Source organism: Eumetopias jubatus, unplaced genomic scaffold (assembly GCF_037043125.1).
Source record: "Eumetopias jubatus isolate StellerSeaLion01/CBP00866 unplaced genomic scaffold, mEumJub1_p1.0 scaffold_1, whole genome shotgun sequence".
Classification (NCBI taxonomy): domain Eukaryota; kingdom Metazoa; phylum Chordata; class Mammalia; order Carnivora; family Otariidae; genus Eumetopias; species Eumetopias jubatus.
In genome coordinates, this window is record NW_028274807.1 from 5,915,107 (window position 1) to 5,931,060 (window position 15,954).

The following is a 15,954-nucleotide window of genomic DNA, read 5'->3' on the forward strand; positions in this document are numbered from 1 at the left end:
GGTTTCAGATGCCAGCTCTGTCACCGACTAGCTTTCCTTGTACTCCTCCATCATTTCTGGGCTTTCTAGTCTATTCCATCATTTTATCGGTCTATGACTGCATCAGCACCACACTGCGCTAATCACGGGGGCTTCTTCTCATGTTCTAATGTCTGGTAGGGCTAGTCCGCCCTTCTGACTGCCTTTTGACGTTTTCTTAGCTTTCCATATGTGACCCTTAGGATCAGCTGGTCTAGCTCCATAAAAACATTTTTGGCATTTTTTTTTTATTGGGATTGCATCAGCTTTGCTAACTAAGGGAGAACTGACATTTTTATGATGCTGTCGTGGACTGAATTGTGTCCACCAAGAAGGTATGTCGAAGTTCTAACCACTGGTTCTGCAGAAGGGGACTGTGGTTGGGAATAGGGCCATTGCGGTTGTTACTGCTGATCCACGGGTCCTCCCCACTGGGCTGCAAGTTCCTGTGCCACGATTCCTAGTTTTCCCCCAACCCATTCCTCCAACATCTAGCACAGCCCAGCGCACTGTGGGCCCTCAGTACGTACTTGGTGAATACTCCTTAACAAGGGAGGGGCTTTAAAGCATCTCCCCAGCGTCTGGCACATAGCCAAAGTTTTCTAAATGGTGGCTTAGAGTATCAGTCTGGCATGCACACGTGCTTCCAAATCAAATGCCTCTAAAACGGTCTGTGCCCTCCACTTGAGAATCCTCAGCACCCCAGCACGCCGTGTAACTTCCCCAGAGGCAGGAACTCTGGTGTCTAGTGTCATATGCTCCTGGATCCCAGCACTCAGCACAATGCCTGCCACATGAGGAGCACTCAGAAAATACTTGGGGCATTTAATTTACCTGTGATCCAAATCTAAGAATCATCTTCACAGCACTTCTGAATTCTAAATCAATCGGGCTCTACATAACCTATGTCGGAGAGCTCCTCATCTATGATCCGGCTGCAGTCAGAACCTATCCGTGCTTCACACTGCCCTTCCGCCACACACAGGGCCAGTGGTTGAGAGGTTCACACAGCTCTGGAGCAGGTCTAACCCAGTCTGAGTTAGAATAGGTTCCAGGAGAGTCACTGGGGAAGAGCCCACGGGACAGGTGGGTCCGACTCCATGACCTCACGTCACCAGCAGGGCCTTCCTGACCCTCCACTGCATTCAGTTTGAAAGGCCTGGGCAGCAGGCGATAATTATATTCACTGCCATAAAAATCACGTTAGTCTTTTCATGTATTAGTTTCTTCCTCGATAAGTTTTGGATGCATAAAAAGGACAACTATAATTTAAGCTAATGCAACTTATAGGCTGAGTACATAGAAAATTGATCCTTGAAATCACAGCTTAAATGTCACTTCCTCCAGGAAGCCTTCCCTGATCACCCATTTTATAATGTGCCCCTTCCTCTATTCATATAGCATCCTGTCTGCCTTGGAACATTTGGTGGGCTTGTGGATGCTTACTGAATACCTGGATCCTCTACTGGGAAGATGTTTAACATCTGTCTCCCCTACTGGGAAGCTGTCCCTCTGAGGGTTCTTGTGACCCCTCAGGGCAGGGATGGTGTCTGAGGAGCCCTGTGCTACGACCCTGCATCCCCCACAGTGAGCAGTCCACATATGAGACTTTTCATAAACATTTGTGAGCTTGTTGACTCTCATCCTCTGTGTCAAGCAATGAAATCATCCCCAAGACATTTTCTTCTAGTCTTCGTTAATTTGCCAAGGACGTGAGGTATTGCTTTACTTGGCGTTTGTAACTGAGTGGGTCCCTGCAAGGGGTCACTCAGTCTGTGCTTGAACAGCCCCAACAATGCAAACTCACTAGCCCCAGGAAAGCACAGTTCTGCCTTGGGCCAGCCATGACTGTCACAAGTTCTTACATTTCATGCTTCCTGAATCCAGTGGCTCTCTTCCCACCCCTAAACCCTGTGGTCAAATGACACCCCTTGCAGGATTTGAAGACAGAGGACGCTCCTGCTTTCCTGTTTGCCAGGAAAAATAAAACATCCCAAGTCCCTTTACTTGTATCTCCTATGGCCACCCCGTGACCCTCTCAATCCGGTCCTGCCCGCATCATCGACTTTGCCTCGTGTGCCATGGCTTTGGCTGCCACGTGACTTGGTTCCTAGAGAGTACTGCTTCTCCTCTTGATGGACACAAAAACCCCATTCGCCACCCAATCCCAGCATCTCGCCCTGTGTGTGCCTCCAGCTCCTCAGGTGCTTTGCGGCATCCCCTCCTTCCCCTCGTTGGAAGGCAGCCTGCCTCATGCCCACATCCCCCCTTTTGGCCCTGTCTCCTTCTGCACAGTGCCCCACAGATCGCCCAGGGGGCTCCAGTGCCTTGGGACCTGCTCTTGTCCTGGCACGTAACCATCCGGCCCAGGAAGCACACACTCTCTCATGCAGCTAGGTGCCATCTTCCAGAGCCTTCTTTCTCGAGCCTCCCTTCCCCATCTCACCCTGAGAATATCTCCTCCATGGAGCAGACGGAGCAGAAGGGGCTTTCCCTATGCCCTGTGTCTCCCGTCTAGTAACCAGTGCAGTAGAAGTGGTCCTTCCCTGAGCTGCCTCATAATTTTTAAACATTTAGAATCATTTTGTCTCCAGAACATCCTTCTGGTCACCCTCACTCCTCCTGGTCTTTGGCTTCTAACAACACTTCTTTAGATCAAATTTTCCCTTCTTATGTTTGTCCCTGATGATCTGCCATCCCCCTGACTTGGGATGCCGGACCCCCAAGGGGGGGTCCCCAGTGAGCACCCAGTGCAAGCACCCTGGTCCCTGTGGGCTCCCTCAGTCCTTTCCCACGGGATTGTTGGGTATCTCAGAGGCAGGAATGTGAGTCTGAACTTCCCTCATCCTCTTCTTGGACCAGGCTCTCTGGGGCATGTCAGGGACCCCCACCCACGGGTCCAGGGAACGCCCCTGACATCTCCTTTCTAAACCAGGGTCCAAGTCTGCTCTTGCACAGCTCTCCCCACTTCCGTCCACATACTCATAGGAGTTACAGTAATTCTGTTCCCTTCCCTTGCACTTGACTAAACTCCCGGTCAGTAAGCCAAGTCAAGCCCTTGTCGGTCTGCCTTCCAACATATGAGACATTCAGCAGACGCCTGGAAAATTGAAATCCAGTCTCATTAGGTGTCCTGCAGGGACGATGTGGAGGTCACATGCTACCAGAAAATGACCTTGAGCTTCAGGGTAACACAGGTGAAGTCAAACCCCGCACGTCATGCCCGCCATGTAACAGGCCTTCGTTTCTTGACCTTCACGAGGAAAATAAAAATCCCTACCTCACCAAGATGTTGTAATAATTCATTCAGATAGAGCGCTCCAAACTCTAGCTGTGCATCGGAATGACCCAGAGAGAGGCTTTGTGAAGCACGGTTTTCTGGGCACCATTACGAAGTGATTCTGGTTCAGTGGGTCTGAAAGCACAGGTGTCGCAAAACTCCAAGGTGTTTCCAGCATGCCCATGCTTTTGGGGACCGCAGGAGTCACGTTTATAAAATGCCTAGCACAGGACCAGGGGGGCAGATGCAACCCCACAAACCCATTGTCTGCCCTGCTCTGGGAGCCGAACTCCCCCGGCTACGACATGCAGTTTTTTTTTTTTTTCCCCTCGGAGCTCCCCTTGGGCTCACCCGGTGGCAAGCACAAAGAATGATTCAGACAAGGGTCCTGGCAGTGACTGTGTTCTGTCAGGGGCCCCTCTTCTGTGGTCCCAGCCCTTTCTGGACTCCGGCAATCCTCTCCCTTCCCGTTGGCCCTCCTGACCCCAGAGGGAGCAGCTCCCCACTCTTGCTAGGTGCTGGGAATCTCTAGCCCAGCCCACACCTTGGTAAATAGGCCCTTTGTGAAGGATTGTCCAGTGTGAACTATAAGCCCTCCTCGACACTATAGTTGTTCTCTGCATCCGGAGAGCACTGCCCCCCTCCTCCACGGGGCAAGGACACCTGTGGTACGTTCCCCCGACAATTTCATTTCTTGCCCTTCCTGTTCATGCCCTTCCCAACACTCTCCATGCATCCTCCAGCTCTCGGATTCCCAAGCACGCATTTCTGCTTGGGACTGACTCCTAAGTTTCTTTATTTTGTCTGTGGTATGCCCTTCCCAGGTGTACTTGCATTTCAATCTGCATTTCCATCCTCCCAAGTGTCAAGATCACTCTGTGGTTGTTCATAATGCCCAGTGTTACATTTCCCAGCACACTTTGCTGATAATCCACGTCCTGCACATCAGCCTCTGTGATCAGAAGCAGTATTTCCGATCCCTAAACTCTTTTCTTCTGGGTAGCCACCTCCTTGTTTTTATTCCTCCTTTGGTGCCGTATCATTTGCCAGAAGGTGTCTGGGGATTTAAGTAGACTTTCTTCTCCTTCTCCATTCAGTTACTTTCAAATCCTCCAGGATAAAGCATTCTTTCTCATCTTCTTGATCTTTAGCTCAAAATCCTTCCTGTGTTGTTCTGAACCTTATTCTAATAATCATGATCATTGACATCATCTTTTTTTATCAAAGTGCAATAACTGCAGGAAAGCTAAAAACACCACCCCTTCTTTTTTTTAAATAATTGTTTATTGTTATGTTAATCACCATACATTACATCATTAGTTTTTGATGTAGTGTTCCATGATTCATTGTTTGTGCATAACACCCAGTGCTCCACGCAGAACGTGCCCTCCTTAATACCCATCACCAGGCTAACCCATCCCCCCACCCCCCTCCCCTCTAGAACCCTCAGTTTGTTTTTCAGAGTCCATCGTCTCTCATGGTCTGTCTCCCCCTCCGACTTACTCCCCTTCATTCTTCCCCTCCTGCTATCTTCTTCTTCTTTTTTTTTTCCTTAACATATATTGCATTATTTGTTTCAGAAGTACAGATCTGTGATTCAACAGTCTTGCACAATTCACAGCGCTCACCGTAGCACATATCTTCCCCAATGTCTATCACCCAGCCACCCCCTCCCTCCCACCCCCAACCACTCCAGCAACCCTCAGTTTGTTTCCTGAGATTAAGAATTCCTCCTATCAGTGAGGTCATAGGATACATGTCTTTCTCTGATTGACTTATTTCACTCAGCATAACATCCTCCAGTTCCATCCACGTCATTGCAAATGGCAAGATCTCATTCCTTTTGATGGCTGCATGATATTCCATTGTGTATATATACCACTTCTTCTTTATCCATTCATCTGCCGATGGACATCTTGGCTCTTTCCACAGTTTGGCTAGTGTGGACATTGCTGCTATAAACATTGGGGTGCACGTACCCCTTCGGATCCCTACATTTGTATCTTTGGGGTAAATACCCCATAGTGCAATTGCTGGATTGTATGATAGCTCTATTTTCAACTTTTTGAGGAACCTCCATACTGTTTTCCAGAGTGGCTGCACCAGCTTGCATTCCCACCAACAGTGGAGGAGGGTTCCCCTTTCTCCGCATCCCCGCCAACATCTGTCGTTTCCTGACTTGTTCATTTTGGCCATTCTGACGGGTGTGAGGTGGTATCTCATTGAGGTTTTGATTTGGATTTCCCTGATGCCGAGTGATGTTGAGCACTTTTTCATGTGTCTGTTGGCCATTTAAAACACCACCCCTTCTTCAAGCACCTTGCACTTCCTGCCCTTTACCCCTTGCCTTGGCCACGCCCCCATGGGCTCCTCATGAGTTGATTGGCAGGAGGAGGAGGCGGTCAGTGGACATTACTACACCTCCTCAGGCCTCTTTGCTGTCTCCCAGACACATCCTCAGTGAAGATGGCCATGTCTTCACGGAGCTGGCAGTTCTAGAAACCTCCCTGTGGCCTGGAGCAGAGACATCAACCACTATCAGTACCTATTGGTTAGCCACTTCTCTGCACCTTACAGAGCCTGGGGTGCCTCTCTTGTCCTAGAGGTCTTCTCCAGAAGGTTTGGCTTTCTCCTTTTGGGACAGGGTCCACATTTCTGTGTCAGTCCACTGGTCCTAAATGGCCCCCACTTCGGGGTCCTCTGTCGGATCACCTTCTTGTCCTCTTCTACTGTGTGATTTTTTTTGTAGCATCTTCTTTTTCTATGTCAGTGTTTATCCACCTTCAATCTTCTTGACTCAAGCGATACTTTTCCTTTTAGGTGGAATAGTCATTGTCGGTCTTTATTATGCTCTGTTCCCCAGTTGGTTACAGCATTCCAAGGCAGCCTGGAAGAGACACATTTTTGTACAAGTCCAGAAGACCTCTTAATATTTATGGCTACCTGTAGGCAGACCAGCCCTCTGAACTTCCATGCTCATCATGAACATGGAAGGGGAAATGAACCCTCCCCAGGGCTCAGAGGTCTGTATGTTTGCCCTTTATGTATTCATCTGTTAAGCATGCATTCATGATGTGGCATCTGCTATGCATCAGGCACTGTGCAAACACCGGGGACGTGGCAGTGGACGTGGCAAGCACAGTGTCTGCTGCCACAGAGCTCAGAATCCAGCAGGGAACACAGAACCTCAGTGAGATATAGGGGTGGTGAGCGCCACCGAAGAGGACGCTGGGGACTGTGGGGCTGTATAAGCCCCATCTCTGTGCACCACCTTTGGTTCTTGTTCTCCCACAACTGACAGCATCTCTTGACCGCTCAACCCAATTAGCAACCACCCAAACTCTTTCTGAAAGGAGAACCATTTACTCCTCATTGGTCGAAACCCCAAACCCAGCAGGTACAAATTGTCACATATTCAATGATAACTCTTCCCGTGAGGTCTGTGCTCTTGTGAAAATTAGCTGTGGTTGAAAATATTTCCCACAAGAAAGTATTCGAGACTAAGTGTTTATGCTGGAGACTGAGATTAGGTTTTACGTAAGTATTTCATGTTGACTGCTGTGCTTCTGGAGCAGGAAGGATCTGACATGGTTAGGGGTTTCGCTGGTTTTCAAATACCTTTTAGAACCAGAGTTTTTGTTTTTGTTTTTGTTTTGTGGGTAGGGGGCAGTGTCCAAACCATAATTCCTTTTACTATCTCGTACAATGAGTGCCTTGATGTGGCCGTTTCCCAGTTCACTGACGTGCGCTCCTATCTCTTGCGCCTTCCTCCTTGAAACCCACCAGTGCCTCAGACATTCCCGCCCCCAGACCTTAGCTGCCCACAGCCCTTGTCCCCCTTAACGTGGGTAATGAGTGTGCAATGTCCCCCTCCGATGGCCAACCCGCCAGCACACTGGGAGCATTGCTTTGAGAATTCACTTGGAGTTGTAACTCTTCTTTCTTTCTTCCTTCCTGTGTGTGTGCGCGTGTGTGCGTGCGTGTGCGTGTTTAATTCCTACTTGTGAACTTTCAGAGGCAGAGAAAAAAAACTCACGTCTCTATCTCTTCTTTTTTGAAAAACAAAACCCAAAAGACTCCTGGGATTCTGCTCAGAGAACCAAAGATGTTTCCCCTCAGCTGAACTCGGCCACCATCATTGATATCCACCCTTCCTCCACCTACAGCATCCGCATGTACGCTAAGAACCGGATTGGCAAGAGCGAGCCCAGCAACGAGCTCTCCATCACCGCGGATGAGGCAGGTGCGTGTGAGCAGGCGAGGCCCATGTCCCGGAGCCCCGGAGCTGGCCCCCGGGGCTCAGATGGCTAACACAGAATCAGGCTGTGGGCTGTGCCTGGTGGAGGCCTTTTGAAGAGTGCCCTCCATAGCGCCACACCCTGTTAGAGACGCAGACAGCACTCTGCCTCCTACTTCGAAGGCACTGTTCTTCCAACTACGTTCAGGGTTCTCATATGCAAGAATTAAAACACAGACATAGGAGACTACCAGTCTGGTGATATTTTAAAGAGCTGGGCCATTTTTACATTTCCTCTGTTTGGATCATGGAATCCAGGTTGACAGGAGAACCATGAGTGTATGTCTTGCCCAAGGCCCTACGCAATCCAGGTGTGAGTGGATGGCTTAACTAGGAAATGGCAAGAATATTCTGTGTGTGACGAGGTGGGGGGACAGCGGTAGATGATATTTTATTGACTAGAAATGTCAATATTTCTATAGTAAACTTTATTGTTCTTCCTATTACAAAGAATTTCATATTCAGGGTTGAAAATTTAGAGGATAGTGATAAACATTTTGAAGAAGGCAAAACCGCTTCCCTAATCCCACCACCTAGGGCTACCTGTGGGCATGGTGCTATCACCTACTGAATCATTCATCACACATATGCACGCATGCGTTCTCCCTCCAACACTCGCCCATGACTACCAGGGATGAACTGACCAATTTGTGGGGGTCTGAGCCGTTAGGCAGTGCCGGTGAAGGCTGGCTGTCAACCCACGTCCTGGAGGGAGAGGAGGAAGCCAGCTGCCATTGAGGTGGTCTGGGGAAGGAAAGGTAAGGACCCAGGCCTGGCTCATCTCTCAGGAGAAAGAGTGTCCAGCCCCAAACCTGGCTTTTCTTTCCCTGCCGGAAATCAGAGCTAATCAGCCACTATGTACTGCTGCGGTGAAATTGGAAACTTAGACTCAGATCCCTTCTTCAACACCAGGTTTAAGGTGATCATCCCCGAATGAGTGAGAGTCCACGAGAGGTTTGTTTCAGCTTTCAGCTGGGGAATTCGGGTTGTTCTTGACTTCCTTCCCTCCACCCCCTTCTCTTCGACCCTCATTAATGGCATTCCAAAAAGTCATCACTCTTATATACCCCTTAAGTACTTGCCTATGATTCATAATGATATCTTTCACCATCTTTTTCACAAATCCTATATTATTAGACATGTCTGTTTTTTTCTGTTTTTTATTACTATAAATGCTACTGTGATGAACATCCTCTGCAGCCTGTCTTTTGCCCCTTAAGATTATTCTCTTAGGCTCAATTCCAAGTAGTAGGATTGCTGGACCAAAACAAATACAAACATTTCACTCTCCTGCTATGTGTAGTCAATACCATCCGCAAGGAAGTGGGTTGAAATAGACAGTTCTTCCCGCAGTGGGGATGAGCACTTCATTCTCCACCTGGGAACACATTGGTTCTTGAAAGTTGTTTTTACGGGCAGGTGATGGGATAGCTTTATTCATGGATGTCTGAGGATGAGCCATGTCTATTGCTTAGAAACTCTGTGTGATTTCTCATCTGCAAAATGGACATAATGATGCCTTTCTCCTCCTCACCACAAACATATTGGATAATTGGGGGAAAGAAATGCAAGCTCTCAAAGTACTTTGTATTTCTCAGAAACAAGTGAGAAATGAGTGTCAACGTGCTCCTGCAGAAATAGAATCGTATTTAAATATTTAAACAGCCCACGAACTTCCTGGAATTTCATCACATTGTATATTTAGGGAGGAGACGCTGCCCCCCAAATGTAATCTTGGACTCACTCCTCACTCCTAAGAAGGAAGCTTCTCCTCCTTCTTAACCCTTGCTCTGACTGCGCTCCGTCTGGACATCCTTCTCAAGAGAACTGTATTTTCCACTGCCTTCCCAATTGCCATGATGAACCCTGCCCTGTAGCCTTTTCTTGGGCTCTCGGTGACCCCTGCTACAGCTGACAGTTGCCATGGCAGCGTCGCTCCCCAGCCTGGAGGCCAGGTGAAGAGCCACTCCCGGCCGGGCGCCGACCTGCGACGCCACTCCCTGGCCTTTCTGCAGACACCCTCTTGGCTTCCGGGGCTGGCCTCTGGGATTCCACCTGCACGCTGGCTGCTGATGGCCCCACAGAGCCTCTCTGATTTACTATTCAGAGGATCTAGGGGAAAATGCAAGGAGGGGAGCAGGTAGAGCAAAGTGGAGCTCCAAAACAGAATTTGTCTTTGTCTTAGTGCATCGGTTTTGTGCCTGACATGAAGAAATCAGGTTTTCTTACTTGTGACTCATGGAGAAGGTAGGGCAACTGTCCTGGCCAAAAATCCCCCCATCAGAATTGCCTGCAGTGGCCATGGATTGCTACTAACGCTTCCCAGCAGGGATACCCAGTGACACATCTGTGGGGAGCTACTGTCATCTCAAGGTGACCTTTTCCCATCCTTATTGCCCACTTTCCTTAAGGTCATCTCTCAAGCAGACTATCTCTCTCTCAGATGGAAGCTTCTGGAAGCTGTAGACCCATTCATTTTTATGGTAATACAGTGCCCAAGTCTCAGGCATGGGGGACATCGCTCAGTACCCAGGTGGAAATGTGTCTTTGAGGTGGTTAGGTCTGGGTCTTCCCCGACCCCCTCTGCTTTGAAGCTGCACTCAACTTCCTATGGCCCCTTCCTGCCCCCAGTCCTCTGCATGTGTGCTGTGCCCTCTGTCTGGAGGGTCTCCCTGGATGACGTTAGTGCCTCCTCCCCCACCGCTAAGTAGGAATCCTTCTGACAATGGCCTTTGAGGCATGTCATCCTTTCTGCATGGACCTCAGGGTCCTGGGTGAGGCTGTGGCCCCCTCAACGTCAGGGGCTACAGGCTACTCCTGTTTCCTTCTTCATGTGTGTCCGGCACAAGGCAGATCTTTCATGGAAATCTCATGTGGGAGGAATCTTCATAAAGATGACTCACTGTACTGTGTTAGAAGGGTGTAACAGTGATTGTGTGTGTGTGTGTGTGTGTGTGTGTGTGTGTAGAATGTATTTGCACTGAAATTTTGAAGGGTCTCATAAAGAAAGAAAAGTAGAGGAAGGCAAAAGGGAAGGGCTTTGGAAGGTGGAGGAAGAAGAAGGCACACCCAGCCAGAGCTCTAAGCCTACAGGAATCATCGGGGTCAGTAGCCTGAGATTCCCAACCCTGTCCCGATGGGCTGGGGCTTGACCCAGGTCACAAACTGCAGCCCACAGCACAGGAGGCCTGAGCATGTGTTTGGCTTGGGTCTGGCCTACTGTAGTGCAAATCGTTCAATTTAGGTGCCAATTTTTGAAATCGGGAAAATTCAGATCAAAATCCAAATTTTGAGTTTCTCCTGAGTGCCTGCTTGGCACCCATCAGCTGGAGCCAAGTATACAGAGGTTACCTTGAGGCTGGCCATAGCTCCCCTCAATTAATCATCATCCTACCCTTCTTTCATTTCAGGGTTCAGCAAATTCCAGCCCATGGGCCAAATCCCCCCTACAACCCTCAAGCAAAGAATAGGGTTTACATTTTAAAAAGAAGACTATGTAACAGAGACCTCCCGTGGCCTACAAAGCCTAAATATTCCCTATTTGGCCCTTTACATGAAAATTTTACAGATCCCTAACTTAGGTCTTGCCGTGGTGGGAATTTGGGTTTTGGATTCCTGTCATATTTCCCATTGCAGAGCTTAGTGAAGAAGGAATCATACCATCTGCACAGCATCCTTACCTAATGTTGGAAAACAGCATTTTCCAATGCAACCACACCCACAGAATTTTCGTGTGAAAGTGCACAGGGGTGTTATCATACACCCGATGCACTCGACACAAAGCAGGGGTCTCACTGTCTAGCACTCTCCTCCCGACTCCCCTCAGCAGCCCCTAACCCCTCAAGGGGGAGAAGGTGAGGGAGGAAGTGGAGACACTGTCAGGAGTCCACGGGATTAGATCCTAATGGACCAGAAATGCACTGACTCGCCAGGTTCCTTCAATGCCCATCAGCATGTCACATCCACAGCTGACCCTCACCAAGACCAACTTCCGTATCAGCAGCTGTGCCCTGAAGGTTACATGTCGCCTAGCACCTCTGCCTGGGTTTGGGATGGCTGATCCCTTCACTGTTTTCATTATGAATCTGCCCCTAGAACCTGGAAGTTCGGTTATGCAGGAGCTCACTGAGAAACCACTGAATTTTTTCAGATGCATCTGAGAGCGGAAAGTCGGAATTACGGAAGGGTCGCCACATGGAGTTGTCGGGTTTCCCTTGGATCCAGCGCTAAATTAACAGCCCTTTGTACCAGTCCTGATCACATTCCAGAGTAGCAGCTCCGATCTAGAGGAAGCGTTGCCTCTATGTGCTGAGTTGGGGGTGGAGGGGGAGAGGATATGATGAGGGCTTAAGGAATAAAAGGCATCCATCCACATGTAACAGTAAACGTGAAGCGTCGTGCCCAGTAGGGCCCGGTGTGGCATCGACTGTGTTCCTCCAGGGGACGTCAAATGCACAGGGTCTGGCCCCCGGGAAGAACCAGGCACGCCCTGTGCCTGAGCCTTCAGCAATCTGCTTCCATGGCCCTCATTTTTCTCCAGCGTCCATTTAGAGACTTTGGAAATTAAACCAAACAAATCACTGGATGCCTTGCCACTCCTCATTCATGCGCTATATACACTCACTGGCTAACCTAGAACGTTCTGGAATGTTTTGGAATGTTCGTTTCCCCCCCACACACACACCTCCTCAGGTGTTTGGTCAAATGGCATCTCTGTGAGTCCTACTCACTATTTAAAGTCCAACCCACTGCCCACTCTGGCACACTTGGCCCCCTCCCTCCCTCAACATTCTCCTTTGTAAAAATAGCATCACATCACCATCAACATAGCATATAATTTAAATAAAATTTAAATTTAAATTTAATTTAATTTTAATTTTAATAAAAAATAATGAAAATAAATGAAAAAATAAATAAATGAAAAAAACATAGCATATAATTTACCAATTTATTTTGTTTAGCTCTATTTTGTGTCCCTCCCACGAGGGCAGGAATAGTTGCCTGTTTGGTTCATTGCCATATCCCAACCACCAAGAACAGTGTTTGGCACATAATAAGTGTTAAATAAAGAGCTTAAATTAATAAGCTACTTACTTGATAAATAGCTATTACATTACAAAATAGCTATCTTTTTCCCGTCTAGGGGTCAACTATTCTTTGTTTAATTTGATTTTTGTCAAACATCGTCTTGGTCTCCTCTGTGTAGCAAAGAGCATCATTCTCACCCCTGCTGCCTCCAGCAGAGGTAAACGTGTCTGTGGAGCCCACTTTTGTACCCTAGCCCTTGCTGACTTTTGCACTTGCACATAGGAAGCTCTCATTAAATCTGCCAATAAGGGAACCAGAGATAGAAATTTGGGAGTGATTCCCACAGAGACGGTTCAGCCAAGCTAAATGATTGATTTGGTGCCAAGACTCTGCATTAAGCCAGGAGATGGCTTCGTGGAGGAGAGGGTATTTCAAGGGGCAGAGGGGAGTGCTGAGGCTGGAGTCTTGTGTTCACCGATTGGAAGTGAGAGAGAGGACCATCCCTGGAGACCATCCATTGAGAGTGACCGTCAGGGAAGCAGGAAACAGGAGAGGAGCAGGCTCAGGAGGTGGCGAGGCAGAGAGAGGAAAGCAAGAGCAGATGTCTGCGTGTCTGGCAGTTAGGAAGGGTCTGTCATCCCTGTGTCTTGAGCCAAACAGAATTCACAAAAGTTGCCTTGCCTAGGAAGAGCATTGGGAACTGTACGCACCATCTCCAATTATTACTGTTTTGTAGATCGAGCAGTTTGGGCTCCTGTAGAAATACAGAGATTATTTATTTTTGAAAAATCACATTTATTATTAATTCTTACCTCCTAGCCTTCTCCTCTTGCAAGAAAAAGCGAAATATTCTGGTTTAAAAACAGAAGAAGAAACTATGCTTTCTCTAAATAGTATAGCTTCAGTTCAAGAATATGTAAATAAATTCTTAAATGTCAGATGTCAACACGGTTTTCAAAGTTAGTTAAATAAGTGAGTACCTAATGGTTGATCTTGAATCCTTTCAGCTTTGGGGAATTCAGTCTGCCTTGGATTAAATTCTAGAGAAATTACAGAAATTGTCTGTTTGCCAGGAGGTGAGGACCTGTGGAATGATTACAGCTCAGGGGCTATAAGGAAAGCATGAAATTTCTGAAAGCAGACTCATTTTATATATATATATATAAAGTTTTTCCTATAATGCTTTAGAAAGCTGAAGAGTGGAAAATTCAGTTCCCCAGCAAACAAAAATGCTTCCTAATTATATCGGGCATGACTCTAATGTGTGAGTATAGATTGTATTCTTTTGGCGTTGGTCTTTGACGTTGTTTCTATAACTTTATTTTTGAGAGAGAGGTCTGGACCAGATTGGAAAACCAAATTCTCCCCAATTCATGACTGCATCATCGACTTCAAGGTTTCTGATAGAATCAAGACCATTTTGTAAACGCTATCCTCGTATCTTTGTTTTTAAGCCTGACTCTATCTCATCAAAGATGTGAAGCCTATGCTTATAAGCCACCCACCACCCCTCCCCGCCCAGAATGATGCCCCCAAAGGTTACAGCCCAGACACACTCAAAGGATGCAGGGTGAGGTGCTGCCCCCATCTTACTTCTCATTCCTCACCAACAGGAGCTTCTTTAAGTCTGATTTAGCACAATTAAATTAAAATAATCAAACATCAGCACAGCTGTCAGACCTCAAAATCATTTTTTCAAGAAGGATTTTCGTGGATGAACCCCATGCTTCTCGATGACCACAGAATTTTCAGCTGAGAGAAATCTGCTACACGGGTTTTCACTGGAGCTCATATCAAAAGGCTCCTGCGTGAAGGGCATGACCCTGTGAGCAGAAATTAGGTACAGAGCTACAAGGACAATGATGGCAGGTAGCTGGATGCCAGTCCCTCCCTCGGTCCCTGCTCTGGAGTCAGCTTCGGTGCTAACGTAGCCTTCTCGCGTGGGGACTCATGCATAGACCCAAGAGGCTGCAGCACCTCCAGCAAACCAGCGGTCCCCGTGACCTGCTGGGTTGAGAGAGGCGTGCTCTGCGTTTCAGTGTCTCACAGTGCTTTACCCTTCAAGGCAGGGACTTGCTCCGGACCCAGGTTGGGAGGCTGTGCAGCTCAGAGTCGGGGGAGGGCAGCCTGGGGCAAAGGTGGCTCTGAGCAAGTGCCTGGCGCCACTTGTGGTTGGGATGGCCCCCACGCTGAGGTGGGGGAGACTGTGGGGGTCGCCCAGGTGTGGGCAGGCAATGCCTACGGAGGGAAAAGAAAGCTTGAGGACAGAAGGTCAGATCTTCCCGGGGCAGGTGTGTTTGGGTTCCACTGAGATGTTGGCCATGGCTGGGACGGGGGTGCATGGGGGACGGGGGTGCAGAACAGAAGCACTCAGAGGGAGGCAGGACCCAGGACACACGGAAGTTAGTAGGATGAGTGAGTGGCTTGAAGGGTGCTCTGGGCCCATGTGCCCTTTAAAAGAGGTAACGTGGAAACCAGAATCAATGTTTAGGACCCAAATAAAAACTGGCACCCGCCACAGATGCGGGGCTGGGGCAGGCTGTTCGGTGAGGCTGAGCGCCTCGGTGGGGACAGCGGCAGACCAAGCACAGAGAGGAGACATGCAGAGGAGACGCCAGGCTGGCGGCAGCAGAACGGAACGAGGTGTGCAGAAGGCAGCAGATGCAGACCTGACTCCTCTTTCTCTCCCGGCTCTTGTAAACCTTTCCAGTGCTGATGTCTCCAGTTCCCTTCAAGTTCATATTTGTAAAACAGAATGAACCATCTTTTCCGGCAAACCAGCTTCCTCTCTTCGCATTCTCACTCTCTTCTGGTCCCACCAGCCTCGGCCTCTGGAGTCAGTCCCCACCCCCCCCCCACCGCCCCCCGCGCCTTCTTGCTCATATATGGAGCCAGAGGGTGCTCCTCTGCCCCTCCCCCAGTAGAAGTTGGGCACCTGCTTCTTCCCGCCCAGCGCCAGTGCTCACCGCAGTCCACTTGCACACCCTGTCAGCACCTGTCCATGCCCTCATGAAGGCCCACACGCAAGCTTCCCCCCGTGTGATGTTCACATGCCAAGCTGGGGCTCCGTGCTCCTCTGTGCTGTGCAGGGCACACATTTCTATTGGCCGTTACCATTCCCTGGGCCCTGTGTTCCTAAAGCCACGGCCCTCCTTCCTTCTGCCATTCTGATTTGCTGACTTCGTCTATGTTTTTATTTTATTTTTATTTTTTTAAAGATTTTGTTCATTTATTTGTGAGAGAGAGAGGGAAAGAGAGCATGAGCTGGGGGAGCGAGGGGCAGAGGGAGAAGCAGACTCGCCACTGAGCAGGGAGCCCGACGCAGGACTCG

General features: G+C 48.7%; 1 protein-coding gene across 1 annotated transcript in view; it reads left to right on the forward strand.

Moving 5' to 3' along the window:
- DSCAM (DS cell adhesion molecule) overlaps positions 1 to 15,954 on the forward strand; it is a 672,449-nt gene that overhangs the window by 542,681 nt on the left and 113,814 nt on the right. Inside the window, exon 15 of the mRNA XM_028126500.2 lies at positions 7,374 to 7,541. Coding sequence (XP_027982301.1) covers positions 7,374 to 7,541 — 168 coding nt within the window. The remainder of the gene's footprint in view (positions 1 to 7,373; positions 7,542 to 15,954) is intronic.